The sequence below is a fragment of the Aythya fuligula genome, chromosome 4, assembly GCF_009819795.1.
Source record: "Aythya fuligula isolate bAytFul2 chromosome 4, bAytFul2.pri, whole genome shotgun sequence".
NCBI lineage: Eukaryota > Metazoa > Chordata > Aves > Anseriformes > Anatidae > Aythya > Aythya fuligula.
The window spans coordinates 75,116,445-75,132,619 of NC_045562.1; the positions used below are offsets into that span (position 1 = coordinate 75,116,445).

Below are 16,175 nucleotides of genomic sequence, written 5' to 3' on the forward strand. Positions count from 1 at the left end.
CCCTCCCTCCCTCCTTCCACCCTTCGCCATGCGCAGCCCCCCCTGAGCCCCGCAGCGCCCCGGGGGTGCCCAGCATCCCCTCTCCCCACCCCGGCGGGGGCCTTCAGCCTCTACCCACCTCCTCCTCCTCCTCCCTCCGGCCTCCCCCCTCCTCCCGCAGCCCTCCCCCTTCCCTTCTGCCCTTCCCCAGGGCTCTCCATGGAGCTGCCGGCCGCAGGGAGCCGGCTGCTGCCCGAGGGGCCGGGAGCCCTCAGCTCTCCTCCCACCGCCCCGACCAAGCCCTGAAGCCTCCTCCTTTGTGCACCGGGGCGGGTGGGAGCTCTCGGAGCCCCCCCTTCCCTTCCTCTGCTCCCCCCCGGAGGCTCGGTGGGGACGGGGAAGCGGCGGAGATGCTGCCCTGGCCGCAGGAGCGAGGAGCAGGTAGGAGGGATGCTGGTGGCTGGGGGGCTGCCGCCGGTTTTGGGGACAAAGCTGATGCCATGGGGGGGCAAAAGGGGACCCGCTGTGCCCTGATCCGGGGGGGCCCGGCTGCCCTGCACCCCCCCGTGCTGTCACTGCAGCCCCAGCTGGGGAAGGATGGGGACCGGCACCCTCCTTCCCCACCGCCCCCCCCTGGAGCCTGCTGATAATTCTGTATTTAATTTAATTTAATTTTATTTTATTTTATTGGGAGGGAGGTGGGAATTTTTATTTTTTATTTTTTTATTAAAAAAAAAAAAGCCAAACAATGCGAAGAAAGGATCCATGATGGATCGGAGGTAGCAGCCCAGGGATGGGTTTTGCTGCTGCTGCTGCAATCTCCCGGTAGCCACGAGCGCTGCCGGGCTCGGGATGCTGCGGGCTTGTAGGGCGGCCACGGCGGCATCAAACCCTAAATCCTGGTCCCCATTGAGGAGAAGGAAAACAGGAGAGGTTTTTCGGAGCTAGGGCTTTGCCCAGGACGAGGGGCGAGGCGCTGTGGGCATCGCACCCTCCTGGGTCGCATCCTGCCCTGGCTTAGGGCTGGAAAATCCCGAGCGAGGCAAATCGGGGACCCCGGGAGATGCGGGCAGGGATCCAGGCCTCAAATATCAGCAGCACGATGCCGTGGCCCTACGGCCCTACAGCAGAAAAGCGCTTTATCATCCCCCCACGGCACCCGATGGAAACCCAGAGCTCCCGGCCCTGCTTTGTGCTGCCGGCGCTGAGCCAGGAGGGGTGAAGGGGAGAGGATGGATGCGTTTTGTAACTACCCCAAAATACAAACCCGGCCAGCAGACGGCTTCGGGAGCAGCCAGGCAGCCCCGTAAATCCACCCAGCACATCTGTGTTCTTTTTTTATTAGTATTCTCCGCATGGATTTCTTTCCCTTAGTAATTTTTCCCTAAAAAAAAAAAGGTTTTGAGGTGTGCACTGAGCCCCGGGGGATATGGGTGGCTCTGAGCCTCCTGGGCGGAGGAGGGATCAGTGGTGATTTAGCCCTCTTGAAGGTCCGTGGTTTTTGGGGTGCAAAGGGGCTCAGAGGGGTTTTAGGGTGCGGGGAATTGCCCTCTTGCAGAGGGGTGAGCCAAGGCTGCTCCCACCCATGGGTGCCCTCGGTGCTCTGGGGAGGGGAACAGCCACGGGGTCTCTTTTGGGGCAGAAACGTGGTTGTTTTTTTGTGTTTTTTTTTTTTTTTTCTCAAGCTGGAATCCCATGCCCGGCCAGCGGCTTGATGCACGGAGCCAACCTAAAATAATTAAACCAAATTCCTCGAGAGAGGAGGAGGAGATAGCTGGGTGCTCCCGGCCTTTCCGCGGGAAACGGCGCGGTTTCCTCTGGCCTGCCCCGTTCCCCAAGGGTTTTGCTTCCCCCGATACCTTGTAGGGTTTGTGATGAGGGGATAAAACAGGTCCCCATGGAAACACGGCGTGGGGAAGCCAGCTTGTCCTCTGCAGCTCCACAGCTCGGGGGTCCCACAGCCCTGGGGTCAAAAAAACCTCATGGGGAGCAGGATCCTGAGGTGTGTGGAGCCACGAGGTGACCCCATTTGGCCCCTGGGGATGTCTCGTTCCTACACCACCTCCCTGGGGACATCTTGGGGCTTTGTGGCCAAGCCCCCATGGGTTTGGGTTGGTCTGGGAGGACCAGGAGGGAAGGAGGAGCAGGAGGGAAGAGGTGGACAGCCCAGCACCCATGGGGTGATCCCATCACAGCCACGGGAATTAGGAGGAGCCACAGCTGAATTAGGAGGAATTTCTTTTCAGATAGAGTTGTCGGGTGTAGGGATGGGGTGACAGGGAGGTGGTGGAGTCCCCGTCCCTGGGGGTGTTCAAGGAAGGTTTGGACATGGTGCTTGGGGACGTGGTTCAGTGGTGACAGTGGTGGTAGGGGGGTGGTTGGGCCAGATGATCCTGGAGGGCTTTTCCAGCCTTAATTATTCGGGGATTCCATGACGTGGGCTATCAGGACTGGGTCACCCTTTGCTGGGAGGAGGTGGGATCCAACCACGGGGATGCTCCTTGGGCTGGAGACCCCTGGCACCACAGAGACCCCTTGCATGGTGGTTGTGCAGGAAAGCACACAGGACAACCCTCTGCAGCAAGCCCAGGGCTGATGGGCAGAGATTCCCCATGGGTTGGCCACCTTCCCTATGGCTGGGAACCTCCCTAAGGACTGTGCTCCTCCCATATTGTTGTGGGCCACCCCAAAGGGCCATGGATCTTCCCAACAAGAGTTGTGGATCTTCCCAAGGGTTGTAGGTCTTCCCAAGGGTGGTGGATCTTCCCAAGGGGTGTGGATCTTCCCAAGGGGTGTGGATCTTCCCAAGGGTCATGGATCTTCCCAAGGGTCATGGATCTTCCCAAGGGTCATGGATCTTTCCCAAGGTCTGTGGATCTTCCCACGGGTTGTAGATCTTCCCAAGGGTTGTGGATCCTCCCAAGGGTTGTGGATCCTCCCAAGGGTTGTGGACCTTCCCAACAACAGTTGTGGATCTTCCCAATTGTTGTGGACCTTCCCAAGGCTTTCAGACCTTTCCCAGGAGGAGGCTGATCACATCCCCAAGGCTTGTGGGTCTTCCCAAAGGTTGTGCCAAGAAGAAGGACCAGGAAAAGACTTTTTGGGGCCTGGCCATCCCCGTGTCACTAACCCCCCTCTCTCTTCCAGCGCCCAGCACCACCCGATGCTGACGCCCCCCCCAGGACTTGCCGGACCCCTTCTCCCACCCCAGGGCTCCCACCCCACCATGTCCCAGCGGAGTTGTGGCCCCACCACCCGGGCTTCCCTGACCCATCCTACGTGCCTCCCATCCATTTGCCCCGCGCCATGAGCAGGGCCGCACGGTTCCCCTGCGTCGGGGCGCGTAGCTGAGGGATGGCCTCGCTGGACCTTCCCTACCGGTGTCCGCGGTGCGGGGAGCACAAACGTTTCCGCAGCCTCTCCTCGCTGCGGGCTCACCTGGAGTACAACCACACCTACGAGACCCTCTACGTCCTCTCCAAGACCAACAGCATCTGCGATGCCGCCGTCTTCCCCCTGGCCGCCGACGGGGCGCTGCTGACGCCGGCCGCCCGGCGGGACTACTTTGAGAGCACCTCCTTCCAAGGCAAGGAGCAGCGCTTCTCCTGCGACCTCGTCCCCGCCGAGGAGCTGGAGCCGGCCCCGTCCTCCTCCCCCTCGCCCCGCTATGTCCACGAGATCGAAATCCCCCTGACCGAGGTCTTCACCCGGGGCAAAGCCGTGGCGCCGGCCCCCACGCCGCCGGCCGCGATGGACGCTGCCTACGAGGAAGGGTTGGCCCGGCTGAAAATCCGCGCCTTCGAGAAGCTGGAGGTGGACAAGCGGCTGGAGAAGCTGACGGAGGAGGTGGAGCAGAAGATCGCCTCGCAGGTCGGCCGGCTCCAGGTGGAGCTGGACCGCAAGAGTTCGGAGCTGGAGAAAGCCAAGCAGGAGAGCCTGCGGCTCAGCCGTGAGAAGCAGGAGCTGGAGGACCGGGCGTCCGAGCTGTCCCGCCAGGTGGACGTCAGCGTGGAGATGCTGGCATCCCTCAAGCAGGACCTGGTGCAGAAGGAGCAGGAGCTCACCCGCAAGCAGCAGTGAGTCCTTCCTTCCTCCTTCTTGCAGTGGGGTGGGGGGACATAAACCCCGGGGATGAGCCCGATGCTGTCACCAAACCCTTTTGCGCAAGCCCCTTGGCATCATCACTCGTCATGGTTTGCTTCTTATCCCCTTACACTCGAGCTCCTCCGTGTCCGTGACCAAGCTGTCACATCACATCAGACCACCCCAGAGCCCCCAGTGCCCCATGGCATGGCCAAACTGGGGATGCTCATGGCCATCAGGCTGAGGAACAGGGTGCTGGTGGATCTAAATCTCCCTAGAGAAGCCCTCCTACCCATCCACCATCCCCATAAATCCCCCAACTCCGGGGACAGACCATGAGCTGGCAGCAGGCTGGGGCTCACAGAAGCCCCTGTGCAAAGCAGGGGAAAAAAATGAATTCATAGCAAAAAAATAGTAATAATAATAATCTGTGTTGTCATTTTTATGATTCTCCACGCCCCTCCCAGATTAAATTAGTATTTCCAGTCAGGCTTCATCACAAGGTGTGGAGGTTGCAGGCTAAACCTGCACCCAGCCCCTGTGCCTGGTGACACCCAAGAGCCGTGGCCGGTGACGTTTGTTCCCTGCAGCCATGGGCATGGGGAGGTTTTTGGCACCTTGGCTCCGTTGGCTTTGCCAGGGGAGTTTTTCCACTCGGTCCACGGGAATGAGAGAGGCAGGAGATAACCATCAGCATCCCCTTACGCCGCCGGCCGCGTGCCAGCGCCCCATTTGCCTTCCAGATCTCAGGGATCCCTCGCCGGGAGCCTTCCCAAATTATTACCTGCCAGCTCCCCCTGCAAATGGCAGGTTTGGGGGCAATTAGTTGGTAATTAAAGGGCAGTAATAACCGACAGCATGAATGGCATCGCTGTGGGCTGCCTCCTCCTCCCTCTCCTTCCCCTTTGCGCTCCAGGGCATGCGTGCGGCCGGGTGTGCAAGGCTGGGTGTGCGCAGGGCAGGAGCACAGAGCTGTGGTTGTGCAGCTGTCAGTGTGAGGGTGGTTTTGTGAGTGTGCAGCCGTGTGTGCACCATCATCTGTGCATTTATGGCGTGGGGATTTCGGGGAGCAATCGGTGGGCACGCAGCTGGGTGTGTCTGGGTGTGCGTGCTCACGGGTGTGCACGCTGTGTGTGTGTGTGTGTACCAGGCTGCTTTTTCTTTTTTTTTTTTTTTTTTTTTTTTTGCGTTTCCATGGTGCTTTGGCACATAAGAGCGGCTCTGCACGTGGGTGTGATGCTCCTGTGGGTGGGCGTGGGGTGCGTGTGCCTGGGTGTGCAAGCGTGCGGTCGTGGGACGGGCGCGTTTGCAGGGTTGCATGCCCCATGCACGTGTTTATGGGACACACGTGCTCGTGGGGCTGTGAAGGCTGAGCGTGCCTGTGCGTATCCACACGCATTTTTGGGGAATCGGATGAAGTCAGCAGTGGTGTGCGTGCCTGGGTTCACGCACGTGTGGGGTGAGAGCAGGTCACCGTGCACGCTGCGTGTTGGGGACAACATCGCGGTGCCTCAGCACAGCAAACCCCTTGCCAGGACGCATCCAGAGGCTCAAGGCTCTGAACTGTTAATTAATACATTAATGAAGGAGCTGAAGGTGATATGGGACATGGAGCTGAGTGGGGTTTAAGTGTTCAGGCTGTCCTTGGGTTCATTCCCTTAAATCTGCCCCTCCGTAATCCTTCAGCATCATCATCCTCCTCCCTCTGCTCTGCCATGCCCGGGGGCCTCACCCCAGTCCTGGCAGCGAGGGTGCCTTCCAGAAAAGGTGCTGGAGACACCATCCCCACCAAAAATAAATGGCTGCATCCATCCTGCGTCCCCATTGTTCCCAAATGTGGAACCATCTGGCCTGGGAGACCCCCAAAACGAGGCTGATGATGGTCTGGGGATGCGCACGAGCATCCCTGCCCAGCTGCCACCTCCCCCCGTGTTCCCTCTCCGCGCAGGGAGGTGCTGCAGATCGACCAGTTCCTGAAGGAGACGGCCGCCCGCGAGGCCAACGCCAAGGTGCGCCTCCAGCACTTCATCGAGGAGCTGCTGGACCGGGCGGATCGCGCCGAGAAGCAGCTCCAGATCATCAGCAGCAGCTGCGGCACCACCCCGAACGGCAGCCTGGGTCGCTGCGGCACGCCGGGCGCCAAGGCCATCGGCCGACCGGTACCGGCACGGGCACAGGCACGGGCACCCCACATATTTGGGAACGAGAGCTCGCGTGGTTTCTGGGGTGGCTGCAAAAGGGTTGAGTGGGGACGCGGGGACACCGTTTTGGGATGTGGGTGACCCTGGCGGGGGGGTTCCCAAAGGGTCTTGGTTGGTGTCCGGGTGCCACGCGGGTGGGTGAGGTGCGGGGATGATCCTAGGGGTGTAATTCTGCATCCCGTGTGGGTATGACCCAAAATATCGGTGGTGATGGGGGATGTCTACCTGCATTCCCCGCATCTGATGGGTTTCTCCACGTTGGCTCCTCACGTCCCCTCTCCCCACAGAGAGAGCGGCACCCAGGACCGGGGCCAGCCATGCACGGCCCCTATGCCATCCCCAACCAGCGCTCCTCATCCAGCACCGGGTGAGTGCGCCCATTTGGGATTTTAACGGGACGGGAGGCGCCCACGGGAAGGAGATTCCTGTGGCAGGGCCTGAGGTTGGACACCTCCATCCCCCCAGGGCCTCGAGCAGGGCGAAAGCGGTGTCGCAGAGCTCGGGCTGCTACGACAGCGACAGCGCGGAGCCGTGTCCCACCGACGACACCGCCGACGGGCACCCCTACGCGGCGCGGGACGGCGGCCGGGGCTCGGGGCTGCGGCGCCAGGCCATCCAAAATTGGCACCGCCGGCCCTACCGCAACAGCACCGAGGGCGAGGAGGGAGACGTCTCCGATGTAGGGTCCCGAACCACCGAGTCGGAGGCTGAAGGTTGGGACCCGGAGGTGCCCGGCATCGCCGCGTCCCGGCACCCCGGTAGCTGCAGGCTGACTGGTGAGACCGCGCTGGGGGGATTAAGGATGGGGAGGGAGCAAAGTGGGGGACGGGGATGCCACCACCGTGGTGCGTGGAGGTTTTGGGTCGCCTCTTTCCTCTCCCCCGTCTCCGCAAGGAGCATCCCTTCCCCGGCTTGCTGGCGGCGCTGACGGCACGCGTCCCACAGCCAGGTCCGAGGGGGCTATGTGCAAGGGGGGCCGGCTGGAGAGGGGCAGCCCCGGGCACTCCAGCGAGGTGATCAGCCCCGAGATCCTCAAGATGAGGGCAGCGCTCTTCTGCATCTTCACCTACCTGGACACCAAGACCCTGCTGCGGGCGGCCGAGGTGTGCAAGGACTGGAAATTCGTGGCCCGGCACCCGGCCGTGTGGACGCGGGTGCTGCTGGAGAACGCCAGGGTCTCCTCCAAGGTACGGGGACAGGGGTGAGGGGGCACACACACGGATTCACTCCTGCACGTGCATTTTCACATCATTCTGGCTATGTTTGTGCATGAAAAAAGGGATTGTGTGTGTGTGCGTGTGCGGTGGGGTGTGCACAGCCCTGCCCCAGATAGCCAAGGCTGGGTGGCACGGGACATCACTCAAAGTCCCCCCCCCCCCAGTGACAGCCACCCCTGTCCCCCAGTTCCTGGCCATGCTGTCCCAGTGGTGCACCCAGATGCACTCCCTCACCCTCCAAAACCTCAAGCCACGCCAGCGGGGGAAGAAGGAGAGCAAAGAGGACTACATGAAGAGCACGCGGTGAGTCCCCGCGGCACCGGGCACCCCCCCAACACCCTCCCAGGGATGGTGATGCTCCACGAGCACCGATGACCCGTTTCCACTCATGGCCTTTCATCACCCCCCTGGCTCCTGCCGTGGGTTTTGGGACCCGGCATCCAACCCCAAGGGGATCTAACCCATCGGGGGTAGTTGCAGGGAGCGTGAGCAGGGTTCCCCGTGCCTGATCCTGCCTCCGTTCCCCGCAGGGGCTGCCTGGAAGCGGGGCTGGAGTCCCTGCTGAAGGCCACGGGCAGCAACCTGCTCATCCTCCGCATCTCGCACTGCCCCAACGTGCTGACCGACCGCTCGCTCTGGCTGGCCAGCTGCTACTGCCGGGCCCTGCAGGCCGTCACCTACAGGTAAGGGCAGCTCGTGGGGAACATCTTTGGGACCCCTCTGATGCCTGTCACCATCCCCTGTGTCCCCAAGGAGCAATTCAAGCTCTTCTTGCACGCTTCATCCTCTTCTGGCGTGTTCCCAAGTTGGCGTTTCCCTTGCTGGCCCGTTTCCAGCTGGAAGTGTGTCAGGGGTTTTGGTGCAGGGATGCTGCTTGATGTTAGAGAAGGGCAAAGGAGGAGAGGGGCACCAAAACAGGGTCTCTGTGGGGTTCTGCCTGCCTGTCACTGCCTGCTGAGGGCTCCCAGTTGGGAGCAGAGCCCTCGGGTCCCCCCGTCCTGGATACAAGGACTGGTGTGCTAGGGAATCACCAAAACCCACCGTAAATACCCAAGGGCAAGGACACGAACCCTGGGACCGTGCCCAGGTCCTGGAGGAGCTCAGGGGCTGCTCCTGCACCTTGGCCACCTCCCGAGGAGGCTCTGCCTCCTGTGGAGACAGGATTTAGTTTTCCTATCCACTTAGGGAGGATCTTTGCTCCATTTTACTCCACTGCCTCCTGTAGGAACCACTCAGGCTCAGCACCCCACATCACCTTACATCACCTTCAGGCACTGGGTCTCCTCATCCCACATAGGATGGAGAGACTTTTGGGTTGGGCAAGTGTGCCCGGGGCAACCCCACAAGTTGTACCAAGTTCTTGGCTGCTGCGGGGACCCCACACTGCAAGGACTCGGCCACCAGCCCTTCGAGGGCGCATCGCCAACCTGTGACTCTGACTCATGCCCAATTAACCCAGCGCACGCCCAGGGGGCTCTCGGCAGACACCTTCGGTGCAGATGTGTGAAACGGTCACGATAACACCCCCTCGCTTATTTTTAGGCTCGCCTGAAGTTTCGAAGTAGGTCATTTGGAGTTAGGAAGCCTCAGCCCTCAGCAGGGATCAGTGCAGGGACGTGGCTGGAGACCTCAGCACGAGCTGGTGGCCTCGGGACAGCGATCCCTGACATCGCTGCTGCGCTGCCTTGCTTCAGGGAGCCACGGGTGTCAGCGGGAGCACCCCTGAGCCCGTGGCATGGCACAAATACCGGGTGGGGAGGTATTTGTGAAACCATCCCAGTGGGATCTGCAGGGGCATAATGTTTGCCCTGCATGGGCAGTCCCAGTTCAACCCCTTGCGCCCATCCAAACACCTGAGCACCACGCGGCTGATGTGCCACCTTGTTTTGGAAGACTTCAGCCTTCAACCTCGCCTTCCACCACCAGCCTCACCTCCAAATCCAGCCTCAGCCTCACCTCGCCTTCTATTTTTCTAGATATTACGTGTCTGTGAGCCCAGTTCCTGATGGAAATGCCTTCAGCCTCCTTGTGTGTGTGGGTGGTGGTTCCCGGGTGGGCTGCAGAGGGAGCAGCCCCCCACATGTCCTCTGTGTCATTCCAGGAGCTCTACGGACCCCGTGGGTCATGAAGTCATCTGGGCCCTCGGAGCAGGCTGCAGGGACATCATCTCCCTCCAGGTCGCACCTCTGCACCCATGGTAAGGGTCCTGCTGAGGCTGGAAGGAGCCAGGCTGAGCACAGGGGCTGGAAGGAAGTCGGGTCTCAGGTCCACATTTGCTTGTGGGATCCCTGGGAGCTGGATCCTGGGGGACCAGGAGCTCAGCCCCATCCCTGGCTGCAAAAAAAAAGGGAGATGCTGGGTGTGGGAACCTCCCTGCCAGCCAGGAATGCCTCTGGGGAGACTGCCAGACCCCAAATGGGGTCTGTGATAGCTCTGGTGGTGACACTGAACATGACTTATGGCACTGAACATGACATTTATCCCTGATGACTTATTTCTTCCCTGGGGAACACCTCAAGTGGCATGTAGGCTTCTCCACCTGCTGCTAGTTCGATCGCTGCAGGCAACAGAGCTCAGACCTCCAAAGGGGAAGGATCTGGGGCAGAGGGACTCTGCTGAGTGCATGTTCCTGCTCTGCCCTGGTTGTAGGAACTCCTGGCTCCTGAACTGTCCTGCTTGTAGGATCTCCTGGTTCCTGCTCAGCCCAGGGTAGCTGCTCCGATGGAGACATCTGCCCTGGGGCCACCTCCTGCCAGCGTGGCCATGCCACCCGCAGGGACGCTCGTGGTGGGAGGTGAGCTTTTCTGCCAGCCCTCCCCAGCTCTTCTTTCTTCTTCTTCTTCTTCTCCCCAGCCAGCAGCCAACGCGTTTCAGCAACCGCTGCCTTCAGATGATCGGCCGGTGCTGGCCTCACCTGCGGGCGCTGGGCATCGGAGGGGCAGGCTGTGGTGTCCAGGGACTGGCCTCCTTAGGTAGGTGCTTCTCCTCCCAGGGGACAGGGAGAAGGACCCTTGGGTGATCTCAGGGCATGAATCCACCCCACGGATCCCCGAGGACCACGGGTGGATGCTGCTCCTCCTTGCCCCAACCCTTCCTCCCACCATCCCGGTGGCGTTGGATGTCCCCGTCCCTTCCTGGGGCTGCTGACCATGGGCTCTTTGTCCTTTTAGCCCGAAACTGCATGAGGCTGCAGGTCCTGGAGCTGGACCACGTGGCGGAGATCAACCAGGAGGTGGCAGCTGAGATGTGTCGCGAGGGGCTGAAGGGGTTGGAGATGCTGGTGCTGACCTCCACGCCGGTCACCCCCAAAGCCCTGCTGCACTTCAACAGTGAGTAGTCACTGGGGCATAACATCATCCGCTGACCAAAATGCCACCACAAATCCATAAAGCAGACCGTTGCAGCCAGTCCCACCAGCAGGAACACGCCACCGACACCACAAGGTGCTGGGACCTCTTGTAGACCACCATCCTCCCTGTGGAGGGCTTGGTCACCAAGAGTGGGTCTCCTCCGTCATCAGGATGAGGTTTCCCCAAATATTGAAGCTGTGAGGGGCACAGGATGGGTTGTAGGGTCAATCCCAGTCATATGGAGGCTGTGCCCACCAGTTATGGGGTGTCTCTGCCCCCAGGTGTGTGCCGGAACCTGAAGTCCATCGTCGTGCAGGTGGGCATCGTGGACTACTTCAAGGAGCCCCACAGCCCCGAGGCCAAGAAGATGTTTGAAGAAATGGTGAACAAGCTCCAGGTAAGGGGTGATGGTCCCGGGTCACCCAGTGGAGAACATTTTGGCTCTCTGGGGGACATCCTGAAGACTTACTCTGGTTCGGACCCAAGTCCCAAAGGCTAAAACAAGATCTAGCATGCTGCAGTTCCTTCCCACTGCCTTAATCCTTCTGCTGCTCTGCAGGTTTGTCCCTCGAGGACAGGAAAGGGCTGTTAATTCCCCCCCCAGAACAACTTAAGTTCCTATCTCTGTAAAATCAGTTAAAATCCACCCATAAAAGGAGAAATGGGGGTAATTTCAGTTACTTGGTGCTGCAGAACTTGGTTTGTGATGCTTGGCAAGGTCTGGCCTGTCCTGGGTCTGGGCAAGTTCTCCAAAGCAGACATCTCCACCCATGCCCAAGGGAAAAAAAAGAGGAAAAAGAGAGGTTCTTCCACTTCTCTTCATCCTCTGGTTGCCTTCATTCTGCAGAGGGCTGGGCACAAGGTGAAATGCTTGTGGGATGCAGGGCAGGAGGTGGGGATGGAGGCCCACCAGCACACCCAGATGGGGCCACACGTCTCATATGGCTCCTGCACTGCTTATCCCTGGCACAGGAGCACCAGGGGGCAGAGACCCAGACCCACATCCACCCCTGGGCTCAGGGACACCTTGAGAGGAGTTTTGGAGTCCCCCTCCTTGCCCACCACCACGCAAATGGCTCCGTGTTGATGTTGCCTGCCCCCAAGTATCGCTGCCCCCTGGAGAAGGTGCCTTAAACCAAGCAGAACCCAACCCCAGAGCTGGCTTCAAGGGCGTTGAGGCAGTCCCACAAGGGAGCCAAATCCCCACAGGGTGTGGGTGGTGGGGTGGCACCAGGGCAGACCCCTTCCCATGGCTAGGACACGAGGTCTTCTCCCCTTTTCCCTCACCGGCCCCTTAGGGGCGGCGGGGCCTGCCACATCCCACCCCAACCCCACTCCCTGCTCCTCCTCCAGGCCCTGAGGAAAAGACCCGGCTTCTCCAAGATCTTACACATCAAGGTGGAAGGAGGCTGCTAGACCTTCAGGGACCCACCAAGCACATTCCCTCACCCGCCCGGCGGAGCCTGAGGCCCCGCACAACCGAACCCAAGCCCGCCGCGCTCCTGGAGCCCGGAGACGCCGGCCACATGCACAAAAAAAAATAATAATAAAACCCAAAACTCTCCAGGCCTTAGTGAGCAGCCTGTGCTCGCCCCGTGGCCGGCTCCATGGCCGTGTGGCGGGCCAGAAGGTGCTACTTAGGGGAATTTTTCAGCTGCCCAAAGGGGCAGGCCCGTGCTGTTTCCCCGGAGGGAAGACGGCTTCGAACCCCGCGGCTGCTCATCGCCAAGGATCCTTGTTTGGGGAATGTCTTTTTCTTTCGAACTCTTTTTTTTTTTTTTTTTTTTGAGGGGGGGGTTATTTATTTTGTTTTTGGTTTTATTTTGGCCGTTTGTTGGTGTGGGAGCTGAGGATGGCTCAGGCCGCCACCTCCGTGGGCCCTTCACAGAGCGCCGGGCCCCGTGGGTCACCCCCAGACCGTCCTGTCCCCTCCGTGGGCTGGTGGAGGAGGGCTGGGACCGTCCTCTGCTCGCTTTCATCACATTTCTGTGACAGAAAACCCAAAGTTGGGTCAACGCTGCCCAGAAACCAGCAGCCACGACAGCACAAGCACAGCACAGCTGCGTCTGGAGGACACCAGGAGAAGGCTGCTCGTCCAGAGGCCTCCAGCCTCGTGCCCCCTGCACCCAGCCCTCCCTGCCAAGGCAATAAACCAGCCCCGATGTCCTCGCCCACCAGGATACACGGGTAGTGCTCCCATCCCCACCAGCGCTGACCACCCACCTGAGCTCCTTCTGGAGCCAGTTGTCCTGCGTGGAGAGAGGGACTGGCACGGGACACCCAAATCTGTCCTCTCCTCACCGTCCCCAGCAGCCCGAAGGAGAAACCCAGGCCAAATCAACCCCAAATCCAAAGCAGCTGGAGGAAGCACCAGCCCAACTGCCCTGGTAGAGCCCCTATCTCCATCCACCGCTTCTTTTCTAGCTCTGCTTTTGTTCTTCTGGCTCTCTCCTTCCTGCAATGGCATCAGCCCCCAAACGCCCTTCTTTCTTCCAAAGGAGAAGGTTCTTGAAAGGCTTCCAGCAGGGTCAAGCATCTCCATCCTCAGCCCTAAGAGAAGACCCCAGGGGACCCCCGTCACAGCACTGCCCACAGCAGGGACCCGGTGCCCTTATCCACGGCCCCAACCATGTGTGCTTGGACCCCACGCCTTATGCCGAGAGGAGCCAACTGGGAAGAGCAGATTTGGGAAGGATTTGTCTTCTTCTGGGCCACCGTTGAAGGTTTTGGTGCCTGTTGGCCAATGGGGCCACCCGTGGTGCATGCGGGGCTGAGAGGAGCCGGCTCTTCCCAAGCATCTCCCCTTCCTCCAGCCCTACCAGGGTGCTGGGCTGCCACCGAGCATCCCATTGGGATGGAGGAGACCGCAGGCCCATCCCAGTACCGCCTTCCCTATCCACACCACTGACCTCAGCCAGGAGCTCCGACCACGCTGGAAACCCACGGGGACCCCAATGGAAAGCACCCAAATCACCGAGGCTGACGGCGGGGTGGAGGCAACTCCTGGCTCTCCGACCCCAGAAGACCATTTCGTCCCCTCCTCATCCCATCTCCGCTCTCTCCTCCGAAGCAGGGTAGGGTCGTGTGCCTTTTTTTTGGCCATAACCCCCGACGTGAAGCACCTCTGCCCCCCCCCCGTGACCCTCTGACTCCCCGTGCGCACCGAGCACGGGATCCCCAAAAATTGCCTGCGAGAAACCACCACGTCCTGGGGACAAGCTCCCACAAATGGGTTACCTCCACCCCGGAGAGGCTGGGACATGCAGAAACGGGGGCACAAGGAGCGAGGGGTGCCCCCACCAGCAAAAAAAAAAAAAAAAAACACCCATCAAAGCCACAGCCCCCGGCCCCGTGTGCCGCTGCTGTCACCATCCCACGAGTGTGGTGGCCCTGGTGGGGACGTCCCCATGGGAAACGGCGCAGAGACTTGTGAAATTCCCTTCAAAGAAACAAAGTAAGTATTTATTTCTATTAAAAAAAAAAAAAAAAAAAAAAAGAAGGAAAAAAAAAAAAAAAGAGGTTTTAAAGGAAAATTATATATTCAGCATGTTTATACACTCTATGCTTAAAGACTATCGTGTCGGAGAGCCGTGGCCCGAGGCTGAAGGTGGCTGCCCCGATGTGCTGCTGGTCCCTGCTGGCTCCTGGAGGCTGCAGGGATGGGGTCGGGGAGAGGCTGGGGAGATGTTGAGGACTTGGAGAGACCTTCGGTGCCCACCTGAGTGGCTGCTGGTGTTGCCGGTGCACATTTTGGCTTGTGGACATGGTGCTGTGGGGCATCGTTGGGTGGTTTGGCTTTGTGTGGCGTCCCTGTTCCCCAAATCGGTGCTTCGGTGCGTCACCGGGACCACACCAAACCAGCCGCCTCCCCTCGGGGCACTCCCCAAAAGTCCAATTTCTGGCTTGGCAAAGCCCCTTTTTTTACAAAATCCCATGAGGACACGAGGCCTTGAGTGGGTTCAAGGCTCTGAAGATGGAACGTGAGGGGATTTTTTCCCCTTTTTTTTTTCAATGCCTGGGCTTGGACACATCCCTTCCTCCTCCTCCTCCTCTTCCTCAGCCAGGGATGAAGGCATCTGCCATGGAGTGACGTGGGCTTGGTGGTAACGAGAGCCCTGCATCTCCGCAACCCCCCCGGGGGCTCCTAATTGCTGGGTTGTTAATGGCAACGAGCTCATTAACGGCGTCTCGGTGATGGTTTCCCTGCTGGCTCCCAGTCCCACAGGCACGGTGCCACCGGGTGCCCCGCAGCCCCCATCACCCACCCTCTTCCCCCCCCATGGGTGCTCAGTGACGCTTCTCTCAGTCGTGGGGCTTCAGCCCCAATCCCTCTGGAAACGATGGAGACCAAAAATCCCAAATCCCCTGGGAGCAGCCCAAAACCACGCGGCGCTTTAGGGTGCCGGCAGGGAAGGGACTGCTGTAGCGTGAGCTCAACCCCATACCAGACCCTAGAGAAGCCCCACTGGGGCTCTGCGATGACAATCCCCAGCCAAAGCCCCAGGGGCGAGCAGCTTTCTTTTGGGGTTGTGGTGGCTTCCCACAGGACCTGTTTTGGGGGATTTCTTCCTTTTCTAGCGAGCTTGCCCAAAGTTGTCCCATGGCCAACGTTAGCGGCGTTCCCCTTCTCTTGAACCCCGGTGCCGGGCAGGGGCATCAAGAGGAATAACACCAGCAAAAGCCAGCTCGGGGGCCAAACTCACCCCAAATCCACATTTTTTTCTGCCTCCCTCCCTCGTCCGTTGGTTTTTTTTTCTCCAGGAGAGGAGAAAAGCCCCGTGTTGGCTCCATCCAAGGAGGATTTCGATTTATCCAGCAAGCAAGGCGGATGGCAAGGGAAAAATATCCCAAATGTCACCACGGGGTCACAGCCCCGGCTGCCGCCCAAGGCACGGGCATGGCCAGGTCTTACACAGCCGAAAGGCTCTGAATTAGGTTCAAAAGAACAAAAAACAAGGAAAATATGTGAAAAATGTTGATAAAGGCTCTTAGGCTCTTCTCAGAGCAGACAATGAGAGGCTTCCCTCGGCTCTAAGAGGAGCCACGATGAAGCCAGCCCCAACTGGGAGCTGGCCCGTGGCTCCAGCCTCTCGTTTTGGGTTGAAAACCTGCAGGTTCGGGTGGAGCAAAAGCGGTTGGGAATTGGTGCCAAATGACAACATGCTTTAAAAAATAATAATAATAATAAAATAAAAAAGCGGGGAGCAGGGTGATTTCAGCAGCTGGAAATGGTTTGTTGCAACCAAAGCGTGGTGTAGGGTGAGGGGGGCGATGCTCGGCCGGCCCTGCCAGCGGGAGGAGAAGCTGCTGCAAACCCCTCGGTGCTGCACAGCAGCAAGGAGAGG

At 59.8% G+C, this 16,175-nt stretch overlaps 1 protein-coding gene across 1 annotated transcript; it reads left to right on the forward strand.

The window, feature by feature from the left end:
• FBXO41 (F-box protein 41) lies at window positions 1-14,152 on the forward strand. The gene is made up of 13 exons (XM_032186584.1): window positions 1-420; window positions 3,127-4,055; window positions 6,011-6,239; window positions 6,551-6,630; window positions 6,729-7,039; window positions 7,209-7,450; window positions 7,668-7,783; window positions 8,011-8,163; window positions 9,582-9,677; window positions 10,334-10,452; window positions 10,651-10,809; window positions 11,112-11,227; window positions 12,184-14,152. The coding sequence occupies exons 2-13, from the start codon at window positions 3,334-3,336 to the stop codon at window positions 12,244-12,246; spliced, it is 2,406 nt and encodes an 801-aa protein (XP_032042475.1). The 5' UTR covers window positions 1-420; window positions 3,127-3,333; the 3' UTR covers window positions 12,247-14,152.
• The last annotated feature ends 2,023 nt before the right edge of the window (window positions 14,153-16,175 follow it).